Source organism: Indicator indicator, chromosome 1, assembly GCF_027791375.1.
Source record: "Indicator indicator isolate 239-I01 chromosome 1, UM_Iind_1.1, whole genome shotgun sequence".
NCBI lineage: Eukaryota > Metazoa > Chordata > Aves > Piciformes > Indicatoridae > Indicator > Indicator indicator.
The window spans coordinates 93569840-93591318 of record NC_072010.1 but is presented as its reverse complement, the minus strand read 5'-3'; the positions used below and the strand labels follow the sequence as shown (position 1 = coordinate 93591318).

The window sequence follows — 21479 nt, the reverse complement described above, 5'->3', positions numbered from 1 at the left end:
GGATCTTCTCCATAGACTTTTCAGCGTTGTCACATTAGACAGTTTCAAGCTCTATGAAATATAGTGCCTCTAAGAACCTGTCTGGTTTTGACAGATCAGGCCAAATCCTGTAGTCAAAACCACTTGGTCAGCCTTTTCCACTTAAACCTAAGGAAATAAATATTCCCTTTGAAGGTGGCAGAGCACTGGAACAGGCTGTCCAGAGAGGTTATAGAGTCTTCTTCTCTGGAGACTTTCAAAACCTGCTTGGATATGTTCCTGCGAAACTTGCTTTAGGCGAACCTGCTTCACCAGTGAGGCTGGACTAGACGATCTCCAGAGGTCCCCTCCAATCCCTACCATGCTGGGATTCTGTGATTCTGTAACTTGGTTGTCCAGCAAGCTGCCTGTAACAAGTGAAAGTATTTTAGGAGCCTTTCTATGTGTTTCTTCTGGGGGAATGTACTAGACTGGAGGAGTTAAGCAATGGTGTTTCCTTGTGGTCTCCACGCAGATCCAAACAGCTGTGTTTTCTTCTAACTGCATGTCACTCCATCAAACAGTAGAAGTAGTCAGTGGGAAAATCAGAAGAATAAAAGAACATAAGGAATGAGGAAGAGTGGAAATGGATTGTATTAGAAGAGATTTACAAGGAAGAGGACATGAAAGAGGCCGAGTGATGCCAGCTGTGCAGTCAGCAGGAGCTTTGGTGATCTTTACTAGCTGTGGTGCAGCAGGAGGGGCAGATGGGTAAAAGGAAGACCTTGTAGAGAAAAGTAGTTCAAGATCAGAAAGTACAAGTTCATAGGTGCCAGTAAAAGCAGTGAGGAACATTTTGAGCTGAAACTGTCTTAACTGAAAGTCCAGTGGAATACTGTAGGTTTAGAAACATCGGTTGCACCTACTCCCACTTTTGCTAGTTGCCAGAAATGGATGAGCTTGGTATTGAAGTATCCTTTACAAAAGTCTGTACTCTACCCTAGGTGAAGAAAAACGCAAAACTGTTTTAATTGCTGTTTGCCTAGCATATGACAAAAGCAGTACGGAAGGAAACCTAATATGGCACCAGAGAACCAACATTCCTATGGTAGTGCTCTGAGAAGGTCTCCTAACTCTGAAAGGAGACCTGAAAGAAGCCCCTGCATGGTGGGGGCTCCATTTTCCTGTGACTGATCCTTGAATCTGAATTTCTGGACAAGGCATCTCTTTAAGGAAAGGTAAATAATCTTACCTGGTCATTTTGGATCTGGAAGGAATCACAGGAAGCTTATCTTCCCCAGAAAGCCTTCTGTTTATTCTTCAGTCAGATGCAACACATAGTACAAACCACAGTTTGCACCTCAGGGTGTTCAGAAGCATGTTCTGTTTTGTTGGAACTTCAGGAGCTAATCCTTAATTCCCCTCTACTTACACCAACATAAAGTACAAGTAATGTCTTTGAGTTTAGAGAAGTTGCACTCTATTAATACTGACTTATGAAGAAAAGAAAGCTTCCAGTTCAAGTGTCAGAAGAAGGCTGGGATCTTCCTGTCTTGTTTCATTGTGAACATGTATGTGCAGCAGAGTGACTTGAGTGTGCTAGCTGTCAGCCACAACAATTAGTTACTACATATTGAGTCTGGTTCACCCTACAACCCTCTGAGTGTTGCTCACTTACAGATGTTGACACCTCTTTCTTGATTAATTAATAATCCTAACACATGTATAGAATGCTATTTCAGAGTCACAGTCTTACAGAACTGGATGTCATTAGGGAGAATTTTCATATGCCAGATGCAGATAACTTCTCTTGAATTCCCTGGTTCTGGAATCAACTCAGCATCTCCAACTGGATTCACAGAATCACAGAATGGTTGGAAGGGTCCTCTGAAGATTGTTTAGTCCAACTCCCTTGATAGAGCAGGATCACTTAGAGTAAATCACACTGAGAGATGTCCAGGTGGGTTTGGAATACCTCCAGAGATGGAAAGTCCACAACCTTTCTGGGCAGCCTCTTCCAGTGCTCTGCCACCCTCAAAGAGAAGTATTTTTTTCTGATGTTTGTGTGGGACCTCCTTTGTTCCAGTTAATGCCCCTTGCCACTTGTCCTGTCACTGAACACAATTGAGAAGAGTCTGGACGCATCCTTCTGACACTTGTCCTTTAGATATTGGTAAGCATTAATGAGATTCCCCGCCTTGATCTCCTCTTTTCCAGGCTCCATTCAGGAGGGTTTAGCTCAGAAAATGCTGAATAAAACACAAAATACATCTCAGAGCCTACTGATACTGAACTAGGAGCAGCAACAGTAGTGACTCTCCTCCTATTTCCAAAATTGGAGGAGGGGGAGGTATTTGCTGTTCTGTGCACTAATTCTTGGGTAAGTATAGATCATATTTCAGCGAACAATATAATAGTCCTTGGGGGAAAAAATAAGTTCTTTCCTTCATGCTGCTTCCCATGATGCACAGAGGATGCACAGAGTTCCTGAGTGCATGAACCAAGCACAGATAATGTGGTCTCAACCAGTCTGTTTAGATTCAAACCTGTAGTTTAGTATGTCATTTTGGAAGGAGAACTTCATAACGAAAGGTTTTCCCTAAGTCTAGTCTCTTCAGACTCCCAGTATAGTTTACCTTTACTTTCTTAAGTCCTCAGGGCAGATCAAAGACTTTTGATTAATGCTTCAGCACATATGTAGGTATCTTAAGGTCTTCCTGGGTTTTGTGAATTCTAATATTGTTTTTGGTTGAAGGGCAAAGTGATTAACCGTCACTGGGAAAAAAATGTCTTAAGCATGGTGGCTTCCTACTCAGGTTTACCTGCCTCAGCTCTTGGATGTGCAATAATTTGAGCTAGAGGAAAGATGTAAGTATTGCTTTGCTCTGGCATTACAGGGCTTCTGAAGCAGGAAGCAAATGGCTCAGCCTCTCTGTACTCTTGGTGATTCTCTGTCTTGTGGCCACAGAGCCTCAGGAGGCTGTTTTGTATTATCTTGAATTAGCTTGTGTTTTAGGATGTCATTTTTGGGTGTAGTACTGCTCTTCATGTAACAATCCTCTGTTGGTAGGTTTGTACTGCTCCTGTAGAGGACTGAACATGTCATTGCTTAAGCCCAACTTGGAAGTCAGAGGGAGACATAAAGAGCTCTGTACTCAAAATGGATTGGATGGGAGCAATACATATTGCACCTTTCGCTTAGGGAATTCCTACATTGTACTGGCAGATTGTTTATAAATTGTTGCCAGAGTTTACTGAAAACATCTCTGAAGCAAAATCACAGAATAACACAGAATCACAGAATCGACCAGGTTGGAAGAGACCTCTAAGATCATCAAGTCCAACCAATCACCCAACTCTAACTAATCAACTAGGTCATGGCACTAAGGGCGTCCTCTAGTCTTATCTTAAACACCTAAACCTTAAGTATAAACTTAAACCTTAAAATGCTCACTGCCTGATGCCATACCAAGTAGGCTTCTCACAGAAGATAAATCAGAGAATCATTTTGGTTAGGAAAGGCCTTTAAGATCATTGAGTCCAACCATAATCTAGAGCAAATGAAACACATTTCCAAAAGGGTGCTGCCAAATAACAAACTAATAATTAGTTATTTTAATAATAATTATTATTAAAATTTTATAATGTTAATAATAATAAAATAAAAAATATTAAAAAATAAAATAATTTAAAAAAGTTTATAATAATTAGCTCATTATTTTTGATGGCAAGAATATTGAAAGGAAACTAAAAGTTTGGCTTAAAAATAACCATCTCTTCAATACTTGTTCAGGAAGATATTGTATTAAATGGAATATAGTCTTCCAGTGAGACTATCTAAACTCAGGTTGAAACTATGGGTTGAATTAATATTTTTTTCACTTCTGGTTTGTTTTTTTTTTTTTTTTAATCTATAGTTTGTACTCCATTCCCTCTATTGTTTTTTACATATGTCCTTTTCCAACTGTTTCTTAAACTTTACACTAATGTCAGATGGCATGTTGGGAACCTAAAGCCCCAAATCAGGCCACAAATCACAACATAACATAAATACATATATATTTTTATAGATATAAGAGACCATTGTACTGCTCTTTAGCACTTCCTTTGTTGGCTTTCCTCTTTCCTCCCTTTACCACTTACAGCAGGTAGAACTGCTGTCTCACCTGGTACATTTTCTTTGCAGATTCAGAGCAGAGCACTGGATCAGACACAGAAGTGCTGGCAGAAAGGACCTCCTGCTCATTTGGCTCCCATTCTGACCTTACACCTGGTGGCTCAGGCCCTCAGCCTCCTCCACCTTCGTCCATGGAAGAGATCCAGGTAGAGCTGCAGTGTGCTGACCTCTGGAAAAGATTTCATGACATTGGAACAGAGATGATCATCACAAAAGCAGGCAGGTAAGATATCTCTGGCTTTCTGTCTAGTTTAAAAAAAAATATGTTTGTTTCATTTTCTTTTGTTTTTAAGAAAGTATTGCCCCCTTTTTATTTATTATTTTTTTATTGATAAGCCAAAGGAATGGACATGCAGAAAAAATTAAATGACTGTCCAAGTTTCACAGCTGTATTTTTTACTAGATTTCTTAAGACAGGTAAAGTTATTTCCTATTACTGATTGAATCAATGTCTTCAAAGGATAACTGACAGCTGCAGGAAACTGTAGAGGATAGTCTTTCCTTTGAGCAAAGAAATCAGGAAATTATCATTGTACTTTTGGCTATACTGAGTTGAAGATGAGTTAAGAATTTGGAGGTGAGCCATTTGAGTTTCCTTTCAAGTTCCTACAGCACTTTATGAGCCAGTTGATTTAACCTTAAACAGAGTGAAATAGTTGATTTAATCTCAAAACCAGTGAAATTCAAACTCATCTTTGCACCAAATGAATGTCTTCCTGAAATTCTAAATAGTAAAAATGTTAATGACTTCCTGTATAAAAAAATGTGCAGGGTGAATGTTTCCCTCTGCTCCTGCAACTGATACTGTCTCAGCTGAGGTTAGGAAGAGCCACTAATAAACCAGATATTTTAAAGAGAAAAACCCACTCTGCCAAACTTCATTTCTATTCACTATTCACAGAACCACAGAATCACACAGGGTGGTAGGGGTTGGAAGGGACCTCTGAAGATCATCTAGTCCAAACCCTCTGCTAGAGAAGGATCACCTAGAGTAAATCACACAGGAACATATCCAAGCAGGTCTGGAATGCCTCCAGAGACAGAGACTCCGCAATATCTTTGTGTATCCTGATCCAGTGCTCTGCCACCCTCAAAGGAAAGTGTTTCTCCCCTGATGTTTATGTGGAACCTCCTATATTCCTGTTTGTGTCTTTTATGCCCTGTCACTGAATACCACTGAGAAGGGTCTGGCTCCATTCTCATCCTATTAGGAAATGTCTGTTTGTCAAAACACAACTTGAAGCCATTTATACGTTTCCTGATCCCTCCAACCAAGATGTTTAGCACTTTCTGTGTTAACATAATTTTCCTTACTTCCATCCAATGATGTTAATTAAAATTTTTGCAGTGCATTGAAAATGTGAAGTGCTCCAGGAACGTTATCCTTATTATGGCAGTCTCAAAAAGTAATAACTTAATCTATGAAATTATGACTCCACTCTCCAGAATTACAAGTGCATTTATGATGTGGATGCTAGAGCAACAAGCTGCAATTCAGGATGCTGGGTTCCGCTCTTGGGGCTTTGTCTGCAGTCAGATTGTGACTGTGTGCTGCTGAGTGACAAATGACCTGGGAGAAGGATGAGGAAGGACAGAATCAGAGCACCTGAGATTTAATTTTATGACTTCTTGTTCCCATCCCTCATGCCTGCACTTATGGGTGCAATAGCAGAGAGCTCTGAGCAAAATAATCTTGTTGAAGATGTTACTATTCATGGCAGGGGGGTTGGAGTAGATGACTTTTAAAGGTCCCTGCCAACCCCAAATCATTCTATGTTTAATTCTGTGCAGCAGGAATTCAGCACCATGGACAGAGCCAGGGACAGCCAGCAAACCACGTGACTACCCAGGAGCTGTCCTGCCCCTTCCATTGGAGGGAATTCCCCCCAGGTTTTAGGGGAAAAATCAACAGTGCGCTGTTGTTTAGAGCTTTGTTTCCTGACTGGGTTCTCAGAATTCACCAAATGGAGAAAGGTTCCCCTCTCCCTCTACTCTGCCTTGGTGAGGTCACATTTGGAATATTGTGTCCTGTTCTGGGCTCCCCAGTTCAGGAGAGACAGGGAACTACTGAAAAGAATTCAGCAGAGGGCCACAAAGATGGTGAGGAGACTGAAGGAGGAGAGGCTGAGTGACCTTGGGCTCTAGCCTAGAGAAGGGTAGACTGAGAGGGGATCTCTTATCAAAGCCTATCAATATCTAAAGGGTGGAGGTCATGAGGATGGTGTCCAGTGATAGGACACTAAGCAATGGGCACAAACCAGGACACAAGAGATTTCACTTAACATAAGGAAAGATTTCTTTCCTGCGATGGTGCCAGAGCATTGGACCAGGCTGCTCAGAGCGACTGTGAAGTCTCTGTCACTGGAGACTTTCAAAGCTCTCCTGGATACATTCCTGTGTAACCTGCTCTAGGTGATCCTGTTCAATCAAGGGGGTTGGACCAGATAATCTCTGGAAGTCCCTTCCCATCCCTACCAGTCTGTGCTTCTGTGAGATTGGCTAGACTTGTCATTTTATGTTTTTGTGAAGTGACCACTATTGGACTCTGTAGTCTCAAGAAGTCCATATGATTTGGGGAAAGGTATACGGAGCGAACAGCCCACATAATTCCTGAAGAAGATTATCAGAACCAGACTGGCTCCCAAATTTGGGTATATGACCTCACTGGCACAGGAAACATCCTGTATCAGCACAGAGTGGGCTGCTGGTTTTGCCTTTCTGCCTCCAATGGAAGAGGCAAAGTAACAAGAATGATAAGACTTGCTTATATCCAACACCTTTTCTCTGGAGATGTCAAAGCAGATGCAGAGAAATTATTCTTAACCTGTTTTCATAGAGGGTGAAACAGATTAAGTGATCTGGCCAGCACCATAAAATATGATACTGGCAGAAAAAAGTTCCTTCCTTCTGACTTTGTTGTCTTGGTTGGTGGCTCATGCTGTCGCAGAAAATTGAAATAAGCACATAGAATCACAGAATTAGCCAGGTTGGAAAAGAGCTTCAAGATCATCTAGTCCAACATATCACCCAACACCATCTAATCAACTAAACCATGGCACTAAGTGCCTCATCCAGTCTTATTTTAAACACTTCCAGGAATGGTGACTTCACCACCTCCCTGGGCAGCCCATTCCAATGGCCAATTATTCTCTGTGAAGAATTTCTTCCTAACATCCAACCTAAACTTCCCCTGACACAGACTGAGGCTTTGTCCTCTCATTCTGTCACTGGTTGCCTGGGAGAAGAGACCAATCACCACCTGGCTACAATCTCCTTTCAGGTAGTTGTGGACAGCAATAAGGTTTCTCCTGAGCCTCTTCTTCTCCAGGCTAAACAACCCCAGCTCCCTCAGCTGCTCCTCATAGGTCTTGTGCTCCAGACCCTTCACCAGCCTTGTTGCCCTTCTCTGGACACTTCTGAGCATCTCAACATCTTTCTTAAATTAAGGGACCCAGAACTGGACACAGTGTATTTTTTCCTGTTGGATTAGCTAAAATTAATTTTCCTATGATCCATGGAATGGACAGACTCAACGACAGCATAAGTATCTCAAAGTCAATCAACACTGGTGCACACTAAAATATCCATAGCTTAGTGATATGAAGATAATCTCAGCATCTCACATGTTTCTGTGGAAGCTGACCTTTCTGGGATCTTAAAAAAGGCATATCCTAATAACAGGCTTAATGTTTTAAAAAAGGTCGCAAAAAAACTTCCAAAATCAATACCACTCAAGTTTGTAAGAAGTTAAGTTCAATGCAACTTAAGGCAAAATCTTTGACAACATTGGCAGGGGCCATGCAGAATGAAGGGTGCATGGGAAAAAAAAAAAAACACAATAAAATATTACTGGGAGTTGGCCAGGGAAGTGACTATCCCCCTGGACTCAGCACTGCTCAGGCTGTACCTTGAGTATCGGGTTCAGTTTTAGGCTCCTCACCACAGCAAAGACATTGAGGTGCTGGAGAGGGTCCAGAGAAAGGCAGTGAAACTGGTGAAAAGGTCTGGAGAACAGGTCTTGTAAGGAACAGCTGAGTGAACAAGGGTGGTCTAGGCTGAAGAAAAGGAGGCTGAGGGGAGACCTTGTCATTCTCCACAACTCTCTGCAAGGAGGTTGGAGCTAGGTGGGTGTCAGTCTCTTCTCCCAGGTACCAAGTGAAAAGACGAGAGGTGTCGTAGTGTGGTGGCCTGAAATTCCCCTCCCACATTAACACCACCAGACTAGCTCAGTTCAGAAGCAAATGAAGCTGTATTTACAAGGCAAAAACTACAGTCTACAATGGAATGCGATGAATATGTATGCATATAGAGTATTTACAGTATATACAAATATGTACAATTACCAGAAACAGCACAAAATCCTCCTGGCCAAAGCCAGGAAAGCTGTCCCTCTGCCTTCCACAGACCCCCCTGGTGGAAGGAATAAAGCCAAGAAGCAGAGAGGTTGTTAAACTTAGCTTTCAAGGTCAGTATGCCAGTATGTTATCTTTGAAAGCAAAAGCCAGAAGGGAAACACAGACTACCCAGTAGAGAAACACCAGACAGACTAGCAGACTGCCTGTACTTTGTTTTGAGTACAGACTCTTAAACATTTCTAACCCTCCAATGGAAATGTTTAGAATAAATATTATTTTCTTTCTTACACCCAATTGTGATTTATTTACATTCTTTCACTTTTCTGCTCAAACTCTGTGAGAAGAAATTAAAGGTATAGCCTTAAAACCATCACAAGAGAAAACAGCCTCAAGTTGCACCAGGGGAGGTTAAAGATGGAAGTTAAAAAAAAGTTCATCACTGAAAGGGTTCTTAAACCCTGGAACAGGCTCCCCCAGGGAGGTGGATGTAACCCCATCCCTGGAGGCGTTTAAAAGATGTGAGATGTGGTGCTGAGGGCCATAGTTCTGCACCAGCCTTGGTAGAATTAGATAATGGTTGGACTTGATCGTATTGAATGCCTCTTCCAGGTGACATGATTCTATGATTCTGTGATTCCATTTTATGCATCTTGTATGGAGAAACAGGACTACTAGACTCAGCTCTCACCCTGAAAGGTGAAACATTTAATTTGTAACTTTTATCGCATCTATAAGGAAAATCCCTAATAAAAGGAGGTACTACCTAAAAAACCTGCCCAGCTCTTCATTATGCTCTGCAATGGTTAACCTACCGATGTAAATTCCTGAAGATTTCCTAGTACTTATTGAAACTGTGAGAGACACAGTGTAATTTGCAACTTCTTCTTTTTCCAGGGAAGATTTTGTTCTTCTAGTTGCTTTCCCTTTGGAAACTCTGTTTCAGTCCTCTAAAGCCTTCTTGTTTTGAAAGCCCTTATGATTACAAACTCAGTTGCCTATAATTACAGCTTCTCCTTCATTTTCTATGACTTGTAAGGCACTGCTTGGTTCCTGCCTGACTCCACAATGTGCTTCTACTCTTACTGTATAATGCTAGATTCTAACCTAAGTTCCCATTTCAAACATATTTCTGGAGCTATGCCCTGCCAGACTCTCTCTCCCACTCACATTTAATTCTGCTTTGCTTATTCTTTTTGTAATGCTGTATTTATAGTTGTCTTTTTTCATCTGTTTCCATAAATTACTTCACTCCTTTCAGAACTTTTCCTTCCTTTCTTTCTTTCTATCACAACATTGTTATTCAGGATTTAACAAGATGCTTGTACTGAGACCTCTTTGCGCAAAAGATGGAAAGAGCTAAATGTCATTTGCATTATTTTCAAACCTGCAACCACAGAATCACAGAATGTTAGGGGTTGGAAGGGACCTCCAGAGATCAAGCTATCCCCTCTTTGTTTGAAAGTCAATCTTAGACTCTTTACAAAGTAAAATAAATTCAACTTAAGTCTCAGGTCATACTTATTTAAGTAACTAGTTCTAAACCCGTGCTTAACTTTTTCTCTATTCTTCTCCACCAATGGTGATCACGCCTGTACCCTGGGCAACCTCAGCAAAGGAAACTGAATCCTTCTCCACACACCTCTACAATCTCTATCTAAAGTCTATGTGTAACTGTTAGTTAACTGCTGCATAGAAGTGTTACCCAAAGGGGAAACCAATGTGCTCTTACTGCTGGTGGGATACACTATGAGGAGTGCTTGGAGTACTGCTCTGGAAGGCAAGTGCTGCCTTCTCTTTATGAGTGTGACCATACACACAAGCACAGCTAGGGGATAGCACCTCTGGGGACACATCTCACAGAGCCAGGATCTCACAGAATCAGAATGGTGGGGGTTGGAACAGACCTATGGAGATCATCTAGTCCAACCATCCTGTGAGAGCAAGTTTGCCTACATCAGGCTGCCCAGAAAGATTGTGGAGTGTCTCTGGAGACATTCCAAAACCACCTGAACACGTTCCTGTGTGATTTACTCTAGGTGACCCTGCTTTGGCAGGAGGGTTAGACTAGATGATCTTCAAAGATCCCTTCCAACCCCTACCATGCTGTGATTCTGTGGTTACATTAAACAGTCATGATATCTGTACAGTAAATTGTGTCAGTCCTCTTAAACTCTCCTGTGATTTTTGTGCACTAAGCTTTCTGTACAGGAATATCTCCAATATCTGAAGAACTTCAAAGAATTGTATTTGTCTTTTGAGACAACCTAATAGATACCTTTTAATTTTTTATTCCTTTGCGAGGAAGTACCCTCTCTAAAACTAAGCTGTGAAACAGAGGATGCGTTCATCATATTGGAAGGGATATTTGGAGGTCATATGGCCCATACCTCCACTCATAGCAAGTCAGCTTTGAAGACTGATCCAACATGAAAAACTTTTCACGTGCTTGTTCAAGGGGCAGGGATAAGAATTAGCACCTCGAGGCTCCTAAAGGTTAGAAACTGAAGCTTTTGCTACTGTGAAAAAAAAGTCTGGTTTGAGGATACACCTGTGATCCTCCTTCTTTGAACAGTTTCAGAAAAGGAAAATTTTAAACAGCAACACTAAAAATAGTGCCATCTGCCACAGTTCTGCTACTCCTTTCTATTGCTAGAAGTTCCTGAACATGGTTCCTTATATCAGTACACCAATGCGCTAGTAAACACTATTTTAGTCACATTTTAGTGTTCTTTTTATATAATTGATTTTCCTCACAGTCAGAGTTTCATAAGCCTCATTCTCATTATGGAAAGAGACAGGAATTGAATAGTCTGTGGCACATGGTTATTACAAAAATGTTTTTTAAAACAGTAAAATAATTGTAATAACAAAAATACCTTTAAAGACACTTCTAAATGGTCCTAAAACAATTGTAATAACTTATTTTGAATTGCATTGTATTTCCTCTAAAAGGGTACTGTGTCCAAGTTCACAGCCTAGGTTTAGGAAGACTCTTTTCCTGCTGAGTGGTAAAGCTAACATATATATAACTTGAGCATCCAAAACTACTGCTGATATGAAACCTCCTCCTGAAGCATATCAGATATCATCACATGTTCCTGATGAAAACAGTCTTCGTGTCTGTAGCTGTTGTCTACAACACTAGCTGATGTCTTTCTAGATGAAAGGTTCTTGACTGTTTATGAATTCAGCCATATTCTAATTGCCTGAGTTCCTTTTCAAACTTTTGAGCCTCTCATTTTCTATAGCACTGGTGCCCCTAGATGGCCAAGAGCTAGCCAATAGGAACACAGAGCACAGGGGTTTAACCAGGATTACACCTGCGTACATCCCTAACCACTGTTTGTCTTTTCCATTTTCCCCCTTTCCACAAAGCAGTGCTACTGGAGACTGCTGTGACAGTTTCAGGCCACATTCTTACGGCAAAGAAACCTGAGTTTACACCCAAAAAAAAAAAAAAAAAAAAAAAAGTGGGGGAAAAAGAAAGGGAAAAAAACCCCAAACAACTGCAATAATTTACAAAAGTTTAAAAGTAGATTCAGAGCTTAGAGAAAGCAATAGGATCAGCCAATCTCTCTCTGGTCATTTTGGAGATTAGCTTCTAAGCCTGTTGAGTGGTCTGCGGTAATCTTTTACAAGGTATTTCACAAGCAAACAACCCCACAGGCTATACTACAACTTTACACAAGAGCTTCTCGGGACACACAGCATTCAATTTCCACAATACAGCGTGCAACCTTTAGACCCAAAGAGACTCGGATTTAATCCTCGGTTTCTCATCAACCCTCTGAAACATGACCTACCTCTTAAGCTGCTCCCAAGTCACTTCTCTCCAATTAAGGAGAGCTGGCCTGTAAAATGTCACATCCTGTACCCATTTGGCTTGGCAGATTTAATGAGCCATTGTGGTAGAATCAAGGCAATGCCCTCAAGCCCTCGAAGCTAATCCATTATTCCTTTTTTCTCCCCAAAATCATTCAACAAGAAACTCACACCATCAGTTGCATAAGTCTGCTCTCCACTTGAAGGGTTTCCACAGACAATTTTTCTGGCAGTTTTATGTCTCTCATAACTTGTGTTAGCTGTGCTCTGGAAGCTGTGGGGTGGTGCTTTCTCTGCCTCCCACAGTAAATATCCTTTTCCAAGGCAGATGTGGTTCCTAATAGGTCACTACTTTCCTTCATAGTGGCCTGAAATGGAAGAGCTGCATGTAGAGCAAAGTCTCAATACCAACTTCCTCCTTCCCTCTTTTCTGCAAGTGGTTTTCTGTGGTCTGGATGGGAAAAAAGTAAATAACTTCTCACAGTCACATTCATTTCAGTGTAAAGTTTTAGAGACGTGTTTGGAGATGTGACACAAACTTCCCTATTTTCTTTCTCCTCCAAGCTGTGTCCACTGGTAGTACTTTGAGAAACAGGGATGTAGAGAGGACATCTAAATCTTCTTCTCTAACATTTCACTTCTCACTGAATAGAAAGGAAAGCATTTGTGATGGTTTGAGGTGATGATCCTCAATGGGATGATGAACTTCCTTGGGATGGCTCCTAGAAACCATGGACAAATATTTCTTATACCCTTTTGTATGATCTTGGTATTGTGATTTAAAATTCTTCTATAATATCTTTCTTCCACCCAAACTGCCCTCATTCCACAAGGATGTATCTACTTAGATGAGCAGAATGTAATTTCATATGAGTATCCACTGCTTTTAGAGTTTCTCTTTCCAGAGTTCTGTTGCTTCTGGGCAGAAGTCACACAATTGAGTGCCACCATCTTGTAGGACCTCAGCTGAAGGCTTTCTCAGATAAGCAGTGAGAAGCTACTAAAATACAGCCCAGGTGTGAGGTAACAGTCAGGAAAACATGGCAGAATTTCATTCAGTGCTCTGATTTGATACGTGTTTCCTTTTGCACTTCACCCAGTTCTGCTCCTCAGCTTTTATGAAAACATTAAAAATCCCTCATGAGTTGGAGGAAGTGCAAAACGGCAATTGGGTGACTGTCAAACAGAAAATTTATAAGAAGAAATAAATCCAGAGTCACACCAACACTGATGTGCATTGATGTTAACACTGGTCTGAGCTGCTCTCTTCTGAAATATTCACCCAGCTACAAACACCTCCAGAACAGTCACTAGTGTACAACAGACCTAAACTTGGGCTCCAACAAGAAGAGAAAGGCTGGAAATTCATCTCTTGCTGGTGTGGAGTTTCATAACTTGCATATCAGGAGAAAATGTTTAAGGCAGATCTGGATCATATGACGTAGAAAAGATAACGCTTATTAGAAAGATTGCACAAAATACTCCCAAGACTTCAAGGAAGCTGTGACCATAAAGAGGACAATTTGTGGGGAGTGTAGCAGAACTGTCTGCTAGGAGATTGAAATACAAAGCTCCCTCAGCTGGGAGTGTTTTATTGTTACCCACAGGTTGTTACCTTGCTAAACCTCTTCTCAAATGGGAAAACTGTGAAGATGCAAACCACAGCCAGCACAGTCTTTGCTACTCATATGAAGCCCAGAGGTGTCATGCCAAGAACTGGCCTGTGTAAAGTAGCACGCTCCTGGTGTGAGAGAGAGGTCTAAGTAGTCCCTTCAGGTTTCTTATTCACCATTTTCTTCCTTATTTCTACTTTTTTTTTTTTTTTCCTAGGAGAATGTTTCCAGCCATGAGAGTGAAAATCACAGGCTTGGATCCCCACCAGCAGTATTATATTGCCATGGACATTGTGCCTGTAGATAACAAGAGATACAGGTAAGCTTTTTAGATGCAGAAGAAAGAACCTTGTAATAACTTCCCATCAACGACAAGATAGGAAGGACACATTTCATTAAACACCGTTGCAGAGGTATGCTGGAGGAGACCATGTTGATTTACACCAACATAGTTGATCTGACCAGAATTGTGAGACAGAAACCCAGGGGCTTAATATACTCTCTTGTCCTTCTGGATTGAGATCTTATTTTTATGGAGTAGCAGTTTTTTCATCAAGGTGATCCCTAGTATGCATTTCACCATTGACATGATTAGCAATGACTGTCTGAGGGAACTGATAACTGGAATTATCAATAAAGAGCCTAGAGAACCTAAAATTACTTCAGTGAGAAAGGAACTACTAAGCAGCAGCTGAACTAAGATGGACACCTCAGGTCTGGCCTGAATTTTTTGTTCAAAAAGTACTCACTGTCTGGCACAGCAGCCACAGGGAATATGAACCATGATCTACAGTGTGGAGCCATTGAGGAACCTTCTGGTCAGCATCCACTACCGAGCTGAAAGACAGGAAGAAAAGATTTCTCTGACATTAATGAGCTTTAAATCCTAACATATAGTCTGGAAAACTCACGGTCCTTTGGAGAACAGGTCTTCTGAAGAGTGCCTGAGGGAACTGGGATTGTTTAGCCTGGAGAAAAGGAGGCTGAGAGGAAACCTTCTTGCTCTTTATGACTCCCTGAAAGGAGGTTGGAGCAAGGTAGGTTTTGCTCCCTTCTCCTAAATAACAAGTGACAGGAAGAGAGGAAATGGCCTCAGGTTGCACCAGAGGAGATTTATGTCAGATATTAGAAGAAATTTCTTCACTGAAAGGGTTCTCAAGCTCTGGAACAGCATGCAACTCTATGACATTAAAGGTCTTTTCCAACCAAAAAATTCTATGATTTTGTGATTGTATGACCTGAGAAAACTATCCAGACAGAGGTGATTTATCTCTACTCAGTTACACTCCTTTGGGAGCAAGTCTTGTTTCAAACAGCCTTGACTGTACCACATTTCAAGTATTGGAGAAATGATCCTCTGCTTCAGATGCTAAATGTTTTCCCTGGGAAGCATCAAGGGAGTGTCTGATACTGATCTAGATGTTTTTTCCCCTTCTTTGAGTGTGATTCTGACAGCATTATTATCTAAAATATATTTATTCTCTTTCACTTTGTTTCTTGTCCTTGTTAGCTTGCGCAGCTATGTAGAGTGAACCAGCAGTGAAAGGAACAGATTATTTTATAGAATCATAGAATCAGTCAGGGTTGGAAGGGACCACAAGGATCATCTAGTTCCAACCCCCCTGCCATGGGCAGGGACACCTGACACTAGATCAGGCTGGTCAGAGCCTCATCCAGCCTGGCTGCAAACACCTCCAGGGATGGGGCCTCAACTACCTCCCTGGACAACCCACTCCAGGCTCTCACCACTCTCATGGTGAAGAACTTCTTCCTCATGTTCAGCCTGAATCTCCCCACTTCCAGCTTTATTCCATTCCCCCTAGTCCTGTCACTACCTGATAGCCTAAAAAGTCCCTCCCCAGCTTTCTTGTAGGCCCCCTTCAGATATTGAAAGGCCACAATAAGGTCACCTTGGAGCCTTCTTTTCTCCAGACTGCACAGCCCCAACTCTTTCAGTCTGTCCTCATAGGAGAGGTGCTCCAGCACTCTGAACATCCTCATGGCCCTCCTCTGGACACGTTCCAGCATGTCCATATCCCTCTTGTAACAGGGGCTCCAGAACTGGATGCAGTACTCCAGGTGGGGTCTCACCAGAGCTGAGTAGAGGGGGAGAATCACCTCCCTTGACCTGCTGGCCACACTTCTCTTGATGCAGCCCAGGATCTGGTTGGCTTTCTGGGCTGCAAGTGCACATTGACAGCTCATGTTGAACTTCTCATCCACCAGCACCCTCAAGTCCCATTCCTCACTGCTGCTTTCCATCCAGTCACTGCCCAGCCTGGATTTGTGCTTGGGATTTTAATTTTTTGGGGGGAGTTTCTTGTGAAAATACAGTAAATGAGTCAATATTTGTAGGTGAGGACTGAAATAGTTTAGCAGAGCTGATCAGAGACCAAATGAGTGGCAGCACAAGGCAGAATTCAGAGGTATTAATGGGGCTGCTTGTCAAACACTGTAGGTTGGAGGAACCATAGGACAGTATGAAAAGAAGTGTCTTAGGCAAAGCTGTGGTAGAGGAATTTCTGGCACATATAGGAGGGCTAGATCAGGAACACAAAAGACCATGGAAGACCAGAAACACAGAAATTATTTCTTTCCTCTAATACTAATTTTATATCATACAGAATGTACTGCTCCACTGCATTTCAAACAAGAAATCCTGTTTTGTCAATTATTCTTGTAGCATCCATTGGATTTCTTGTAGCATCCATCAGTCTTTCTAGGTAACACATACGTGTTTTGCACAGGCTGGCATGGCAGCCAGTGTGGATTTCTGGACATTAGGGGGCATGCATTAATATTTGCAGAGAGGGTTTTTGTCTTCACATTTTCCAGCCTCCCGCTTTGGCTCAGAGAGAGTTAAAGACTTGAGAAGGCACATGTGGCACAGTTTTACAGGGAAAATAACTGCAAAGGTGGTTTTAATAAGGAATCAAGTCTGAACAAGTGGCTCAGGGGTGATCTGGCTTTCATTTAGAAGGTAGGAGGTTGCAATAAAGCACATTCATCCTTGACTGCAAATGAGAACTTGGGGGGTATGTGGTAGGGTGGTAGAGGAGGGAGAGCCCTGGAAATGTTCCTACAGTTGGTGAGTGACAGCTTCCTTTAGTCATCTGCCCTTCCTCTTACAGGTATGTGTATCACAGCTCCAAGTGGATGGTGGCTGGTAATGCTGACTCCCCAGTGCCCCCAAGGGTTTACATCCACCCTGACTCGCTGGCTTCTGGAGACACCTGGATGAGGCAGGTGGTCAGTTTTGACAAACTCAAGCTGACCAACAATGAGCTTGATGATCAAGGCCACGTAAGTTAGAAGCTAAGCCTTGTGTCTGCTGCCTCGCTCTTCTCAAACTACAAAAGGTGCTGCTGCTTTGATGCTTCTCTGTCCCGCTGGGCACATGTGTCTGTAGCCACTCGTCAGAGTTAAGGAGACTTTCCCCTTGCTTCACTGCTTTTCCTCAAAATGTTGCCTGAACCTATAAAGCAATAAAGCCCTGTTCTGTCAGCACATAGCACAAATTTCTTCTCATTCATACTTGTAAAAACGCATAATTTTCTTCATATTACCCTTTCCTCCATCCCTGTTTTTTTTCTTTTTTTCTGTTGTTTTGTTTTGTTTGTTTGTTTTTTCCATACATCCAGATGTAGCATAGAATATTTGGGGGGGGGGGGAGGGGGGGAAACTAAACCCAGTTTTCCTTCTCTTTTTTTCTGTCTTCAGATAATCTTACACTCAATGCATAAGTACCAGCCCCGTGTTCATGTGATCCGCAAGGATTTCAGCAGTGATCTTTCCCCTACAAAGCCGGTTCCTTCAGGAGATGGGGTGAAAACCTTCAACTTCCCTGAGACTGTCTTCACCACAGTGACAGCCTACCAAAATCAACAGGTAAAGCTGTGTGCCTTCAGGCTCTTTTTATGTTGGGTGTTCATAAAAATATCAGTGTGCTTTTCTCTTTAGTTAAACATAAGGAAAATCTTCTTTACTTAGAGGGTGCCACAGCACTGGAACAGGCTGCACCACAGAGGTTGTGGAGCCTTACTCTCTGAGACTTTCATAAACCTACCTAGATGCATTCCTGCACAACCTGATCTAGGTGATCCTGCTCCAGCAGGGGGATTGGACTTGCTGATCTTTAGAGGTCCCTTCCAACCCCTACCATGTGATACTGTGATTCATATTTGAGACATTAACTCTTCTAAGAAAATAGCTCAAGAAGACTATGCAGTGGATTTTTTTTCTTTTTCACAAGAAGGTAGTTCTTGCTATGGTGTAGTGTGTAGGCATAAAGTATCTAACCAGAAAACCACCTTGCAGATAAGGTGCCTGAAGTTTTTGCCATAAAGTATGTAGGCAATGTCAACCATGCAGAAATGCACTGTGTTCACATTTTCTTGCTGCCTCATAGTACAAACTGCAGTGTCCTATTCCCACTAGGGTAGTAACCTGGATCTGTTATCTCACAAAGAAAATACAGTTGCTGGATTTTTTTTAGAGATGATGGAACAAATCTGAGAGAAGCTCAATCTCATCAGTCTGCTGACAAAAGAAGCCTTTGAACGTAAGCAGCAGCAGTCCATGTGTGGCATATGAACTGAAATTCTCATGCAGAATTCATGCTTGATTCAGATCTTGCACAGTTTCCAGTGGAGAGTGTTACTACTGAGCCCAGATATCTTAAGGAAAAGATGTTGTTATAGTGGGATCCTCTCTGTAGAGACCTTGACTCCTGAGCTTTGTAACTGATCTGACCTTTTTCTTAAACTAGACTTCATGGCGCTAAGAATTGTAACCTCATTGTATACCTCTGTTTGATTTCAGAATTCCCTGTCTATCCCTGTTTTCCCCCAATATATGATATCTTGCAGAGGAAATTATTCAGTGGTGCTCAATGATAGAACAAGGGACAATGGACACAAACTGGAACACAGGAGGTTTCACTTAAACATGTGGAAAACCTTCTTTACTTTGAGTATGCTGGAACACTGGAACAAGCTACCCAGAGAGGTTGTGGAGTCTCCTTCTCTGGACAGATTCCAAACCCACCTGGAGGTGTTCCTCTGCAAGCTGCCTCTGGATGACCCTGCTCTAGCAGGGGAGTTCAACTAGATGATCTTCAGATGTCCCTTCTAACCCCTGACAGTCTATGATTCAGTAAAACATAAGCATTTGAGAGTGTATTTGAGACATCAGGAAAAAAGGATATTTGGAAAGGCCTCCTGGTGGATTACACCTATTTGCTATCCCTTCTCCTTCAGTGGCCAATTAAAGCATGTTCATTGCACAGAGAACTCCTTAAGCCCATCCTTATGGCTCATCTACCATCTAACACTGTCCTGGGGATTCCCATTAGCCTTCAAACCTCCTCTGTCATTCTTTGCATTCAGTGTGTTCCTGTTCTTTGTGTACATAAGCTCCTTTTTTTATTTTCAGGTGAGAGGTAATGTGAACATCTCAGTTCCCTTTCCTGACATTCTCCTTCTTACTGGGGGTGTGTGTGTGTTTGTGATGGCTTGAAAAGGGCTGTGTAAGGTAATTTTTTCCCAGCTGTATCAAACAGAATCTCAGTTGGTAAAGCTTTTTGCTGTAGTGTGCCCACTTGGAAGGCACAAGGTACAAACCTAGAATAAGGGTACAAACCAGCTCGGAAGAAAAATAATCTATTAGGAAAGGAGGTTATACAATTTTCTGCTATTAATTGCAGAGGAGTCTTGAATCGGAAATGGTGAAGTGAATATTTTTTTCCATGAAAACATCTGTGTTTCTGAAGGCAGTGGACATCATTATATTTAGTATTCTTGGTCTGAGAGACAGACCTGTGTCACCTCAGGGTGGATCACAATATTAAGCCAATTCATTACAATTTAGTTAATTGTTATAGAGTTTTTATTTTGCACCATGGGCTTCTAGTGCTCCCTTTACTGCTTCTGGATCCCCACTCCTCATTCTTCCTTCATCTGGTCCCTTTGAATTGACTTAAACTGAAATCCAAATTGGGTCAACTCTTCCAGCAGTAAAAAAATTGCCACACAATGGAGAGTTTGCTGTCAATGAAGCATCTTAAATTTCCTGCCCCCTTCACACAAATGCATGTTCTCTACCAACTTTTAACTGTAGAGCAGACATAGAAATTTTGAGAAAGGAGAAGAAAGCCTGTCATTCTCCCCTAGTGACAGGACATATAAGACATAGTAAGGCAAATCAAGGGAGCTGCTAAGGGAGGGGTCTTGGTCAGGCACTGGATCTTTAAGCCACCTCACTGCAAAGCAGCACTGGAATTTCTTTCTCTATTTTTGAATTCCAAACACTTTCATGTTTTGTCCCCCCGCTCCAAAACAGTGGATTGGATTTTTAAAACGTAAGCAAAGGGGATTCTGATGGGTTGGGGGAAACCTTTTCCCTTAAAATAAATTTAAATCCCCCAATCTGCCTGCATGCCCTCCAGTGGCTGTAAAACTTTGCCTTATTGGGAGAGGCGTCTCTGGAAACAATTGTAAAATGTTAGCAAATCCACCACGGGGATTCCCTCTGCTGTAATTCCATCCTCCACAGAACATATTTGTCTCTGTACACACAAGTCTCAGGACAGCTGCAAAGTCAGTCTAGCGGAAATTAAGTTCACGAATTAAGCTTCTGCAAAAATAGGAGCTGCATTCCAGATCTGAGGTTAATATCCAGAGTCAAGGGCTCGATTCTGTCAGAGGCAAAACACCTGCAAATCCACTTCAGGTCAATCTGTATTAAACTTGTCCCTTTTGAGCAGTTTCTGCAAAAACATGACCAATTTGATAGGATCTGGTGATCTCTGTCTTTTCACTTCAGAGACAGGGTCTCTGTGCCATTGGAAGGCTGGCAGAGGAAAGCTTTTGTGCTCTGCCAGGTTGGGGAATAGCTGACAGGGAGTATGATATGATGGGCTACAAGGTCAAAATCCCAATATGATTTTCAATATTTACTGACATGGAATTCAAAGCAGGAAGGAAGATTCCCCAAAAGCACTCAGTCTGCTTTTTTCTTCATTGTATAGACAAAGAATAAAAAGCAACTAAATAATATAAAAATAAATTAAAACAAACAAATGTTTCCAGACCAGAAAATCTTTGAAGGGCCACCCAGATGCTGGACAGAAGAGCAGTATTTTGTGCGTGTGACTGAGCGTCCACCTGCCATCTTTGGAGGCTGTGGCTTGCGCTTTGCTCGACCTTTTCTCCTGAACATTGTTTGGAGGAACGTGAATACATCCAGCTGCTGGATATCTAGAAAGTTGAGGCTGGGATAACCCAGATATCAGTCAAACCTGAGCAATATGCTTGCTTCCCAAACCATATGGCTGTGGTTGTGAGTTATAACTGATCAATTCCTGGTTGTATAACTGCTAGGGTTTTGCTCCTGAGTCCAAGGTGTGCTTCTCCTTTGGGAACAACTTCTCAGCCCTGGTGCTGTGCCTGGTTTTCGAGTGCTGCTGGATTTCTGCCTCTGTCACTGTTCATTTGCAAAGCAGATCATCTGCTCTTGAATAAAGGTCTGAAGAGAAGGCCAACTTTAATACAAGGC

General features: G+C 41.9%; 1 protein-coding gene across 1 annotated transcript in view; it reads left to right on the top strand.

Moving 5' to 3' along the window:
- TBX15 (T-box transcription factor 15) overlaps nucleotides 1–21479 on the top strand; it is a 103655-nt gene that overhangs the window by 51772 nt on the left and 30404 nt on the right. The window contains exons 2-5 of the mRNA XM_054386451.1: nucleotides 4145–4358; nucleotides 14143–14244; nucleotides 17057–17228; nucleotides 17646–17813. Coding sequence (XP_054242426.1) covers nucleotides 4145–4358; nucleotides 14143–14244; nucleotides 17057–17228; nucleotides 17646–17813 — 656 coding nt within the window. The remainder of the gene's footprint in view (nucleotides 1–4144; nucleotides 4359–14142; nucleotides 14245–17056; nucleotides 17229–17645; nucleotides 17814–21479) is intronic.